Source organism: Carassius gibelio, chromosome B3 (assembly GCF_023724105.1).
Source record: "Carassius gibelio isolate Cgi1373 ecotype wild population from Czech Republic chromosome B3, carGib1.2-hapl.c, whole genome shotgun sequence".
Lineage (NCBI taxonomy): Eukaryota > Metazoa > Chordata > Actinopteri > Cypriniformes > Cyprinidae > Carassius > Carassius gibelio.
In genome coordinates this window covers 28,500,963-28,514,421 of record NC_068398.1, presented here as the reverse complement: position 1 = coordinate 28,514,421, position 13,459 = coordinate 28,500,963, and the positions used below count along the sequence as shown (strand labels likewise).

The following is a 13,459-nucleotide window of genomic DNA, read 5'->3' as shown; positions in this document are numbered from 1 at the left end:
CTTTTTTTTTTCAGGTGCAACAGATAAGAGCATTCATCTCACCCACCCTCCACACAAACAGCAGACTTTTTTATTTGCATACATGCTTGTTGTTTCCCTTCTGCACCACAAAAGTTCTGCCTGAAAGTCATTTTTACGGAGATTTAAAGAAATGTACTTTTATTCAGCATGAATGCATTCACTTGGAAATTGACTGTAAAGATTTCTATTTCAAATCATTCCTGTACTTTTGGAATGTATATTCTTTTAAAAATCCAGGAAAAAATTGTATCATGATTTCCTCGAAATTTTAAACAACACAACTGTTTTCCGCACTGATAAAAATAATAAATGTTTCTTTACATCAGAGAGTGGAGTAACGATACTGAAAAATCAGCTGTCATCACAGAAACAAATTACATTTTAAACTACGTCAACATAGAAATTTTAATAATATTTGACAATATCAGTGTTTTTACTCTACTTTCGATCAGATGCATCCTGTGGGAGCATTAGAGAATTCTTTAAAAAGTCTCTACTGATATACACTCTCTGGCTTTACGACAACAGGTTTCTTTTTTTTTTTTTTTTTTTTTTACAAGATTTGATTATTAGCTCTGCTGCCTCTGTGAAGCTACTACACTGTTTGTGCTCCTTTGATCTGAAGCATCGTGCATGTGTGAATCCCAAGACAAACACGGAAATTAGCAGAAATGGTTCAAGGGGCCTCCAGCTCCAACTTACAAACATGTTCCCCCGTGTAGTAAAGTCAGGGAAAGTCTGTTTATATTATATGATCTGCTTTCAGGAACTTAATGATTCTGGCATTCCAGGCCAAACATGCCTGCTGTAATGGAAATCTTGACCTCGATGACTATCTAAACATTAAACTATAACATCATGAAATTCTCCAAAATTGACTGGAAACAGGATAGGACCAATGACAACAGTGAATTATTTTGGTAGACGTCCCAAAGCTGGTTTAAGAAGACTATGTTCTGATGACGTTTGGGCTACTAGTTCAAGGCTACACAGACAGTGTTTTTACATCACGGCTAATTTGTGCAGTTGAACATTAGATAATGTGTCCGCAGAATTCATAAGATCAATTTTAAATGTACATTTTAAAAAACAATAGTTCACTTTAAAAACGAATTTTCACTTTTTCAATATTAGCTATATACAATGGAATCCAAAAGCTGCCTAAATGTTGTTTGTTGTTTTTTAGTTACAGATTTATTCCCTAGATAAGTTGTGCATCTGTATAATAATCATAACAGATAACGGAGGAAGAATCTACTGACAAGGAAAAGTCAAGCTATAATGTGTTTATGACTGCGGCTTTCCTTTACTCTCTTTCTACACATTTGACCGTTACCATATAGTATTTCAGACGTGTCAAGGCCACAAAAATATGAATGTGATTAAGATTTATGATATGATATTTACTTTTATTTTTATGACTTCTGTCAGAAAGGTGACAGAGCAGAGCAGATGTACTGTAGCCTACATGTTCACACTGGTTTATACAGCAGCAATCTCGTTCAGTATGCTTATCAGATAAGTCATCCTATTTTTCGCATTATTATTCTTTCCCCGCCATCAGTGGTAAGTGGGTAATAGCTAAAGTTCTAATCCCTCTTCTACCTGGAATCTTGTAGAGCAGAATTGTTTGTGGTGGGCGTGGGCTGCGTTTGACCACGCCCTCGATTGGGCAACTCTTAAATCACACCACCGAGTCCCGCCTCTCTTCACGAAGCCCCGCCCACTCTACGCTCCAGTGGCGTGCACAGACCTCCGGGGAGAGGGGGAAGGGGATAAGCAACGTTACGAGATGAACTTTAACCCAACCCCCCTCCTCTCCCCCCGCCCAGTGCACGCCACTTCTACTCACCCATTCAAATTCGAATGGTTCAAGTTCAACCATCATATCTAGGTCCACCGCTTCACAAACATACATTTCCCCACAGCTTCACCTGTACACGAGTCCATCTGCTCCGTCAGAGCTATTTATTTAATACAAACACCCACAATAAAAACTTAGCCAACACATTAAATAGAAAAGCGAGGGGCTTTAACCAGCTCATTGAGAGACAATGGAGAGCTCATTAATACTTTTACTGGCGGTCACTTTCTTCAGTCCTGTTCATACAGGTGAGTAAACAAGCTGACTTTATATTTAGGGATCTTTAAAAATAGGGATTAATTGAATATTTTTAAACATAATTCGTTTAGCACGTGAATGCATGTTAACTCGTAGAGATTGTTTTCAGTGTCCTACACGTGTTAAGTGACGTTCAGATGACATTCACTCATTTATTTCCGAGTTGTGAGTGATATTGTAATTTATAAGGTGGTTAATCTGCAAAGATGAATCTATCAAAAAAAAAAAAAAAAAAAATATATATATATATATATATATATATATATATATATATATATATATATATATATATATATATAGGCGGTGTATGTTTATGTATATTCTGCATTAATACATGATTGCACAACACAATAGGTATTTCCCTTTATGCATTAATGTAGTTAACTTAATTCCTCCCTGCTTTTTGGCTCCTACAAAATATATAGTGATTATTTTATTCTGCATATGCATTTATGACGATGCTAAATGTTGTATTTCAAAGCTGTGATTGCTTTCTACAGAACTCAGTTTGCATCGTTCGCTTCTGTTTTGCTCGACATGAATGAATTCTCCAACCTCACTAAGCTGGAGAAATCATAGTATTGCCTTACAGTAACCACATGTGTTTATACTGTCCATGTGTCTGCTATAGGGGCCTCATTCCACAGTATTTTGGCACACATGCCTTTCCCAGAAGTTCTAAATCATTTGCAGTGTATGATGTCACAGGGACCGTAGACCCAAGGCATGAAGAACTGGCTTCACATGCAAACTTATTTTCTTCTTGCTGGATTGGTAGACATTAGTATAGATGAAAAGTTATAGCTAGAAAAAAATCAGTAAAGCACAGTAAAAACGTACAGAGAACTGAGTCTTCATTAGCATAATTGTTTGGGTGTAATTGTAGACATAATTAGGCTTCTTATCTCTATCTGCTCGGAAATAATTAGTTTATGGAGCTGTTCGGACTGTGCTGATTAAAATAAAGCTGATAGTTCAGTTTAAAACTAACCACAGTTTGACTTTAGCTTCAGTGAAGTGAAATTATTTTATATATATATATATGGTGATCTCTTAAAAATATGTACCAGGTCAGGTTTACCCCACAATGTTTTAATTACAGTAACTGCTGTTAGTGATAACACCAATTAAAAATGCAAAAGTAAAAGTCTTCAAATCAGACTTTGCATCAACTGAATTTCTTTGTTGGTTTGTTTAATTTAACATGATTTGATGGGTAGACCCATATGCTGGATTGACTCTTATGATCAGACAGATCATTTTTATTTCAAGGTTAATAGGTTTATATATAGGATAACCTTTAAGACATAAGAGAAAGGTGCAAAGTATACTGTAGAAAGATACGCTTCTGTTTTCTTGTTGGTATCTACATGTGTAAATGATGTCATGCAGACTCTTGTGAAGCAAGAGCAATACACCACAAATATTTCATTAAATGAGAGAAGATAACCTTCTTGTATAGCCCAGAAGGTTTCTTGAAGGTTTCTTATCAGTTACAATGCCTTTTATTTTCTTAGGCAATCTATGTTATAATCTAAGCCAGATAAACTTTCCAAAACATCCTTGGCTTGGCTGCCACATGTCTTTCTCTACCCTGAGCTGTCTTGATAGTAGGCTGTTTAGATAATAAGACACACGAGACATCCAGGAGGAAAAAAAAACAGCCACGTTGCATTCTGTGGCCATCATCTTCGGCTGCATCTGTAAACAATGAACAATACATGACACTTTGAAGTAGATCAGGATCATACAGGATTTTCTTTTTGGGTGGGGGGGTGGGGTTGGGTGGGTTCAAATCGTTTGACTAATTCAGGGTAACAATTTCGATTTGATTAACTACATCATGATTCAAGTTCTCTTTACTAAAAACTTGCAAAACTATTTGATTAACTTGATGCCCAACATGGGTGACCCATGCATTTTTTTTCTTAATTCAGAATTCTTCAGTTAACTTGTTTTTGATCATCACAAATCCTTATTTTTATTTGTTTCCTCTTACTTTTTGAATAAAAATAGTTTTTGTGTCACTACAACTACTTCTAATGCACAACATGGGTCTAAAATGACCCATATTTATTTCCTGTTATTTCAGTGATGCATGAGTGTTGCTTTGCTGAATCTCTGAAATAATACAATTTATATTGTTTATTATTCCACATAGTTTTTAAATGTGTTGTTTTTTTACTACCACAATCATTTTGTTTATTATTCTATCATTACTTTACATAGAAACACAGTTTTTGTATTTCTCCACCAGTTTTACACAAGCGGGTCTAAAATGACCCGTATTTATTTCCTAAGTTATTACAATCATGCCTGAGTGATTCTTTGTTGAATCTTTGAAAGGAATGCATTTTATCATGTATTATTCCAAGTATTAATTAATTATCTTGTTTTTTATTTGCCCTTTCTTTAATTTATATTAAAACACTGCTTTTGTATTTCTACACCAATTTTACAAACTTCAAAAATGTAAAAAATGATAAAATATTAAAAATATTTTACAGTTTCAAAATAACAGTAACATCACCTTTCAGCCTGTCACTATCATCCAAAAATTAAATATCAAACATAGATCAGGTGTGCTGTCATCTGTCATTTTTTTTATTTTTTGCCATGTTTGCTAATATTTTTATTTTAAACTTTTATTAATTGATTCTTTAAAAAAGACATGGCAAAACATTAAATTCAAATCAATAGATGAAACCAGAAAAAAAAAAAAAGGCCAGCCAAGAGATGTATGATGTCAACCTAAGGTCATAAACGGTTTTTATATCAATGCATGGTTTGACTTTAAATACTGATAAGACCTGTCTAAATGTTACATTTGTGTAATCATTAATCCTTTTATGTCCACATTTCCATTATAAGATAGAATGATCCAATTCTGAATCCTGACTGGATGAGCCAAGTTGGAAGATGTTGTAAAATAGTTTCTATAAAGTAAATATTTTTCTATATTCATTTGTGAAGTTGCCACATTGCATGGCAACAGCCTGGTAAGGCTAATGAACTTTGAGATGATTCATTTTAAACATTAAAAATATTTAGCTAATAATGTAAGTTATATTCATTTATGAATGGTTTGTTTAATACATGTTTTTTTTTTTACTTTAGTAATAAGCCACGTAAAGTTATGCGAAGTGATTTCACTACATTGGCATCTTTTGCGACCTCCACATTTGTTTTCAGAAAAAGGTGACCCAGATCCATTGAGCTGCTCATGCCATCAAAAGGCCATTATCAACACATCATTATTTCCCTGACAACTATGAATACTAACTAATGAACGTCACGTGACTCTTCCACTTCTATTTGAGTGACGCTGTGTGGTTTCAGAGAATGTTTTTACATATCTTATCAATGTAAAAGTTTACTGCTTTAACTAAAAGTCGACCATTTTTGCATCCAGCCAGTGTCATGTTTCTTTCTGTTTGCGTATGACTTTGTGTCATCATTAAAAAAATGGTGGTGGTGCTATATTTAAATTTGTTGAGCTAGCCTCCTCCTTAATTAAGCTCTAGAAGACCTCCCCTTACTGCCATTTTAGATTACAAAGCAGGAAAAACTTGAGACCATCTTTGTCCATACATGTTGCAGTCAGTAAATCATAATGCAGTTACCAGTGTAAGCACTAGATTGTGTAGTGATACACAATCTACATCACTTAATCAAGCATCACTTATGTCTCCATCTGACAGGTGCTTTGACTTGTGAACCACGGCAGTATCAGTGTGGCAATGGAAAGTGTATCACAGCGAGATGGGTGTGTGATGAAACTGATGACTGTGGTGACGGCACTGATGAACTTCCTGCTGCCTGCTGTAAGTGTTCCTCCATCTAAGATAAGTCAGTTGTCCCGAACAGAGGGGAGAGAAATGTTGGTGTGACATTAATGATGCTAGGTGCAATGATTTAAATGTAGTTAACTGTGTTTATCCATAGATTACAATTCTACACTCCTACTGGAAGCAGAGACAAATGTTCTCAAAAGTCTTTTAAACTACATTTTTAATTTTTTGTGGTCACATGTACAAAATATAATTTCTCTAAATGACGAGGCAGTGAGTAAAATTCTGTACTGTTTTGTTTAAAATAAATAAAATTTGAACCTAATTTATAAAAATACATAAACGGAACAAGTGAATTTTGGCATCACAACATAATTTTGAACGTTTTAAAAAGTGGATATTCGTTTTGAGATTCACACTGTCGAGTTTGTGTTTAGTTTATTTGTGTTTAAATTTTTACTTTTTTTAAAAAAAAATCAGTTAATCACTAGGTTAATTCAGTGTAAAAAGATCATATGAATGTAAAAAATAAGCAGAGCAAGATCTTGCACAATTAAATATCCAATATCAACTGTCATAAAAAAAACATAACTGATATTTGCTGGTATCTCATTGTTATATCCTACATCCCTAGCTATTCTAGCTACTCATATTTTCTACAGAATTTAAAAAAAAAAAAATTTCCCCTGTCTTTTCAGTGGCCAAGACCTGCAGACCCAGTGAATTCAGCTGTGGCGGGCGACTAAACCAGTGCGTGCCAAAGAGTTGGAAGTGTGATGGCAAAGCGGACTGTGAGAACAGTGCGGATGAGGAAGGCTGTGGTGAGTGATATATTGAAGTTATGTGTATCTTTATGGTGCTGCCGGCGTGTACGTGTGTCTAAAATCTCCATCACCACTTCTAGATCCTCGCCGGTGTCTGAATGGCGAGTTTCGCTGCGGCAGCGGCCAGTGTGTGACTGCCGCATTTGTGTGTGATGAAGAGAGAGACTGCGATGATGGCAGTGATGAAGTCTCCTGTCCGCCCACCACGTGTAGCTCCAACTCCTTCAGGTGCAACAATGCACAGTGTGTGCCTCGACTGTGGGTCTGTGATGGAGATGCAGACTGTGCCGATGGCTCAGACGAATTGCCTCAGAAATGCAGTACAGGGACGCCTAGACCTACCAAAAACCCCTGCTCCTCTATGGAATTCCATTGCGGCAGTGGGGAATGCATACACAGTAGCTGGAAATGCGACGGGGGAGAAGATTGTTTGGATCGCTCTGATGAGAAAAACTGCTGTAAGAAATAAGACTTGTGGATACTACTGACATACAAAGTTCTGTCATGAAACTCTAGATGGGGCAGTTCAATAGGTCAGACTCAATCTGAGATAATGACATCATTAACACATGGCGCAGCTGATTGGTTCTTTTTGTATCGGCAGCCAATGAGCTGCTACTCAGCATTCAAATGCAGCGTGCTTCAGAAACCCTCCACCTTCCCCAGCTCCACCTGTCTAGATCAGCTATGGAGTGTTTCCGTTAAGACCAAACACATTAACATTGCCGTGTACATTACCATGCCAATCCCTCTGAGAGTTGTCATGACAGAAATACAGATAATCTTTTCACAGTACAAACAAGGATACCAGGAAGACTTGTTCATCCTAGAATGGCAGTACCATGACTAAAATGATAATAATTCACAGTGCACATTTTTTATAGAAGGATAAAATGTACACAATTAATAATAATAATAGTAATAAAACTAAATCCACATTTCTTCTTTTAAGCCATTAAAAAAGAAATGCCTTACTCCTTTAGAGTTACATTATAAATGCATTACTGTAAATGCCTTTTTTGTTCCAAGTAATATATATATATATATACATATATATATATATATATAAAAAGTTTAATGTAGAGTTAGTGGGAGCAGGATTGTGGACCAATGAGATTTCACATGGGTGGCACTACACAACAGAAATGGAACCTAATGTATTGATAAATTGGACTCTTGTCACGGTCATGGCAGATTTCTGTTATCGCTTTTAACTTTGTAACAATGTAACCTTAAAAGCATCAGTAGCTAGTTTATCCTAAAGACATAATAAACTATTTTTGCTTTCCAGCCGTGTCCACATGCCGACCGGATGAGTTCCAATGTGGTGACGGATCTTGCATCCATGGCAGCCGGCAGTGCAACCTTGTATATGACTGCAAGGATTTGAGTGATGAGCTGGGCTGTGTGAATGGTGAACCAAACAAAATGAGCTCTTTACACAAAACCAATATGCTTCGGGTGTTATTCTGATGTGTTTAACTTAAATTTCTCCATTTTGATTTTCAGCAACTCATTGTGAGCCACCACACAGGTTTAAATGCCGCAGTGGTGAATGCATCAGCATGGAAAACGTTTGCAACAAGAAACGGGACTGTAGAGATTGGTCCGACGAGCCATTGCGAGAATGTGGTAAGTAAAAATGGCTTTCAAGAAGTTGCATTGCTTAAAATAACGTCAAAAACCAACCTGTGCTACAATATGTGATTTTCTAATTCACAGATTCTAACGAGTGTCTTTACAACAACGGGGGCTGCTCTCATATCTGTAATGACCTAAAGATTGGTTACGAGTGCCTCTGTCCCACTGGCTTCTGGTTGGTGGACAAGAGACGTTGTGAGGGTAAGAAATTTAAATTAGTTCCCATACTGAATCATCTGGAAATCTGGTCATAGTACATTTCACAGACCTTGGTGCAGATCCAGTTCAAAGAATGATTTAATTTGTACTTTAATCTTATTTGCTTTTTCTGAACTGGAAAATAGGATAGAGTTTGTTCAGTAAGTCCATGCTGTTGTTGCCTGTCCTGATTCAGTGGTGTTACAAGACACCGTTCTGAAGCAACGGAATTACTATTTTCCTTCAAGCCCACATATTTGTTTGATTTCTTCAGACATTGATGAGTGTGCCAACCCAGACACCTGCAGCCAAATCTGCGTCAACCTGATGGGTAGTTACAAGTGTGAGTGCGAGGATGGCTACCAGATGGACCCAGCCAGCAAGGCTTGCAAAGCTATTGGTAAAGCTTTTAAACTTCCAAGTAGTCATTTCCCAGTTCCCATACTTGCATAGTGATAAAACTCCTACTCACAAAATGGTTCTGTAGGAACCATCGCCTACCTATTTTTCACCAATCGCCATGAGGTCAGGAAGATGACTCTGGATCGCAGCGAGTATACACGTGTTATTCCCCGCCTGAAGAACGTTGTGGCGCTGGATATGAATGTTGCTTCCAGGGAGATCTACTGGTCGGATTTATCCCTCAAAAAGATATATAGGTAAATCTTTGGACTCGTGGTCAATCTTGAGTCTCAGTTGTTTCTTACACAAACTGAGCTGCCTGATATCACATTTCGTCTTTCTTTCCCAGAGCACCAATGGATACAGCAGATAACTCCTCCCAACACAGTGTTGTGATTGGCAGTGATTTAGATGCACCTGAAGGTATTGCTGTCGACTGGATCCACGGGAACATCTACTGGACAGACAGCATTAAAGGTGCCATCTCTGTGGCAACAGCGGACGGAAGCAGACGCAAGACTCTCTTCAAAGAAAACCTGGCCAAGCCACGTGCTATTGTGGTCGACCCTATTAAGAAGTACGTCAAGTCCCAGAGGATCTAAAATGTAGGGACAGACTACATGGGCAAGTGGTTAACTTTGTTAAATCTTCTCTGATATATTATAGCTTCATGTTCTGGACTGATTGGGGCACACCAGCTAAGATCGAGAGAGGTGGTCTTAATGGAGGGGACCGCTATGCCCTAGTCACAGATAACATTGTCTGGCCCAATGGAATAACCCTTGGTATGAACATGTCCGCTTACATAACTGTCCACAAAGCGTAACTTTGGTCTGACCCACTTTCTTGTCTTGTCCCATGCATAGACCTTTTGAACCAGCGCCTGTACTGGGTTGACTCCAAACTACACACTCTCTCCAGCATCAGTGTGCAGGGAGATGGTCGGCGTACTCTGATCATTGACCAGGGCAAACTTGCCCATCCTCTGGGTCTCACTGTTTTTGAGGTAACACTTTCATGCTCCTTTCAAACTTGTTGTTGGCAGACCTTGTTCCTTGTAAGAGGTTACCGGAACGCTCTCTCAAGAATTTTCCATCGTCATTTTTAGGAGAAAGTGTTTTGGACGGATGTGAGCAATAATGCAATTCTAAGTGCAAATCGTGTGACTGGAAGAGACATCACGAATGTGGCCGAACACCTCTCGTCCCCAGAGGACATTGTCTTGTACCACAACCTCAAGCAACCGACTGGTATGTCGGCCATTATATAGTCATACATTTGATGGTACCTTCCCAGTCGCAATTCAGCAAATTGATTTTCCATCCGAAATGGGATAACGTCTTCAGTGTAGTTCTGAACTTATTCTGAATGTCTTTCCAGGATTCAACTGGTGCAGGGTCAACAACGGTGGCTGTGAATTCTTGTGCCTGGCTGCCCCTCAAATCAATAGACTCTCACCCAAATACACTTGTGCCTGCCCAGACAACATGATGTTGGCCAGAGACATGCGGAAATGTGTTCAAGGCAAGTCCGTTTTGGTGCTTAAACTTAATGTTATTTCTGCTGATTTCTACATCTAACATTTGTGTTTTTATTTCGAGCAGCTGTAGTCACACCAGAACCTCCTGTCAAGCCCGAAATAGTTACAACTAGTCATCCTAAAGTACCTTCAAAGACAACACCAAATCCTGCTCCTTCGATCCCTAAACAACCCACTCAACCTGTTCCAATCAAGCCATCCCAAAGCACAACTAAACTTCCTTTATCCACCCAGACAGGTATGTCTTGCTTTATCCACCCAGACATTACCATCAGTCCCTTTTTTCTCCTTTTCTTGGTAAATTAGACAAACCCAAGCCCAAACTCAAATCTCAAGACCTTAGAGCAGGGGTTTAGCTCCAACCCCAGTTAAACTCATCTGAACCAGCCAAGTATAGGGTTAGTTCACCTAAAAATGATTAATGTTGTTCCAAACCTGTAAGGCCTTTGTTCATCTTCAGAACAAAAATTATGATATTTTTGTTGAAATCCGAGAGCTTTCTGATGCTTCATAGACAGCAATGCAACTGACACATTCAAGATCCAGAAAAGTAGTAAGGACATCATTAAAATAGTCCATTTGACATCAATGCTTAAACAGTGGTAATATTTTCTTAACCATAAGCGACAAGAATACTTTTTGTGTGCAAAGAAAACATATGATTTTATAATGATTTTATTCAACAATTTCAATTATTTATTTAATTATTCAATTATTCAATAATTATTTTTTCTTTGCGTTGTCTTTACTACCTTTCTGGGTCTTGAACGTGTCAGTTATGTTGCTGTCTATGGAAGGTCAGAAAGCTCTCGGATTTCATCAAAACATTTCTTCATTTGTGTTTTGAAGATGGATGAAGGTCTTACAGGTTTGGAACGACATGAGGGCGAGTAATTAATGACAGAAATGTAATTTTTTGGTCAACTAACCCTTTAAGGATTTTTCAAAGCATACAAAAAATTTCCAGGCAGGCATTGAACCATTCATATTACAGTTTTATTGAAATTTATGATCTGTTTTACAAGTTATTGTGATTTCTCTTTAGATGACCACCAGAGTAATGTCAAAGATGTGTCTCAATCATCATCTTCCACACCGTTGGCCTTGTACATTTTGCTTCCTCTTGGTGAGTGCTTCAATGCAGATGCAAGCAATATAAAAACTGTGTAGTGTTCTGAAAGCCTGTGATTAACTAACAAAGGGAGCATTTTAATGCATTATGTACTACAACTCAAAGTCTCAATGTAACAGATATAGTGAAAGATCTTTTCTTTTTCTTTTTAAAGCAATCCTGTGTTTGGTTGTGGGTGGTGCTGTGCTGTTCTGGAGAAAGTGGCGTCAGAAAAATACCAACAGCATCCACTTTGACAACCCAGTTTATCAAAAGACCACAGAGGACCAGGTGCATCTATGCAGAAACAGTAGTTCTGATGGCTTTTTGTACCCGCAGGTATGATATACTTTATAAAAAATAATTACTGTCTACACAACACAATATTTATGTTAGCCGTACTTGCTATTGTCCTACAACATTGTTAACTTTATCGGTTTACTAATAAGCCTACTCAGACTACTGTCGGCTATATTACTGTCTAATAATGATGGTCTTATTTTGCTTTCACAGAGACAGGTTGTGAGTATCGATGATGAAATGTAATGCCAAAAGTCCATGCCAAAACTGATGTTTCAAAATAAGAGCCATATTTGATGTCTTTCCTTCTTGGAGGTCAGTTCTGCAGTAAAACAACAGTTGAGGGACAGTGGAGATACAAACTGCCTTTTCACACAAGCCATCTGATGCACGAAAAAAATCCAGAGCCAATCCACAAAAAAAAAAAAAAAAACAAAGAAACCTCAGACAACAACGACCTCAGCTATCAAGGCTGCTTAGTATTTCACATTATATCAATTATGCAAAAAAAAAAAAAAAAAAAAATGAATAAAGGTATATTTTAATAGCACTTAAAATGAAAGTTTTTCAAGATTTTATTCTCATGAGATTTCTACGATAAGTTATTGTAAATATTGTATGTATATTTTTAAACCACTGCATGCTATTTTTCCAGAACATTTGTGTAATTTAATTCATAACTTAATTAAAGATGCGGTACATAGGCACTTAGGCAAAACTGAGCCATTTACCGTCATGAGCTGTGCAAAGTTGGTTTTTCTAATATTTTATGCCATTTTTTACAACATTTGCGGTTATCAAGTTCTTATTGTTGTTGCAAAATGGTCAATGTTACTTCTAAAACTGGAAGTTCACGATAAAAAGACTGCTATTTTAAAGCTCCTTATTATATGAGCCAATGATTCCAGTGATTTTTCTATGATTTTTAATTTTATCACAAACCTGTGTTTTATCACAAACGTTGTAATCAAGGTGATGTGTCAACTGTTTTACATTCTCGATGTGAATGTGTAAATAATGTATGTAAATATGTTTAATATTGCATATACGTTGCATTTTTATTTTTAAGTATGCAGTATTGTATATAAAGAAATGCTTTATTTATTTTATGAATCTAGATCATTGGGTGATACTTGGCTTCCTTTGCTGTGTACTCTGTCAACTGTTCATTTGTAAAGAATTTGTTTCTGTACATTCTGATTCATTAATTAATCTAGTGATGCATTTTTTGAGAAGCCAATCACAATTGCTCTTGGCCTGTGTGTAAACCTCACTTGAAATAAACAATTTGAAGATTTCACTTTACTGTAGTTGTGTTTTTCATGTAAATGTGTCATGACAAACAGCTTTTTCAGGGCTATGCTTCAAAATCAATCCAATAAAATCCAATATTTCAGAGCTGCATAGGATGAAACTGTTCGTAGCTTCAGTAAAGTGAAGTTATAAAAAAAAAAAAACGCCGGCCCTATGAGGATCAATTTCAGCAGATGAGAAGATCAAGGGTCAATT

The 13,459-nt window shown here is 37.0% G+C and overlaps 1 protein-coding gene across 1 annotated transcript; it reads left to right on the top strand.

The window, feature by feature from the left end:
- The first annotated feature begins 1,902 nt into the window (after nucleotides 1-1,902).
- On the top strand, nucleotides 1,903-13,250 carry LOC127951980 (low-density lipoprotein receptor-like). The gene is made up of 18 exons (XM_052550157.1): nucleotides 1,903-2,133; nucleotides 5,845-5,967; nucleotides 6,633-6,755; nucleotides 6,839-7,216; nucleotides 8,050-8,172; nucleotides 8,268-8,390; nucleotides 8,481-8,600; nucleotides 8,872-8,997; nucleotides 9,085-9,256; nucleotides 9,349-9,576; nucleotides 9,666-9,784; nucleotides 9,866-10,005; nucleotides 10,108-10,249; nucleotides 10,380-10,523; nucleotides 10,604-10,777; nucleotides 11,585-11,665; nucleotides 11,826-11,989; nucleotides 12,164-13,250. The coding sequence occupies exons 1-18, from the start codon at nucleotides 2,076-2,078 to the stop codon at nucleotides 12,194-12,196; spliced, it is 2,571 nt and encodes an 856-aa protein (XP_052406117.1). The 5' UTR covers nucleotides 1,903-2,075; the 3' UTR covers nucleotides 12,197-13,250.
- Nucleotides 13,251-13,459: the final 209 nt, after the last annotated feature.

Bases quoted from the DNA above. Each gene is read 5' to 3' on its own strand.
- LOC127951980 (XM_052550157.1), top strand. From the start codon at position 2,076: ATGGAGAGCTCATTAATACTTTTACTGGCGGTCACTTTCTTCAGTCCT. The intron at 8,601-8,871 runs GTAAGAAATTTA...TGATTTCTTCAG, and splicing joins GGACAAGAGACGTTGTGAGG to ACATTGATGAGTGTGCCAAC. The intron at 10,250-10,379 runs GTATGTCGGCCA...ATGTCTTTCCAG, and splicing joins CAACCTCAAGCAACCGACTG to GATTCAACTGGTGCAGGGTC.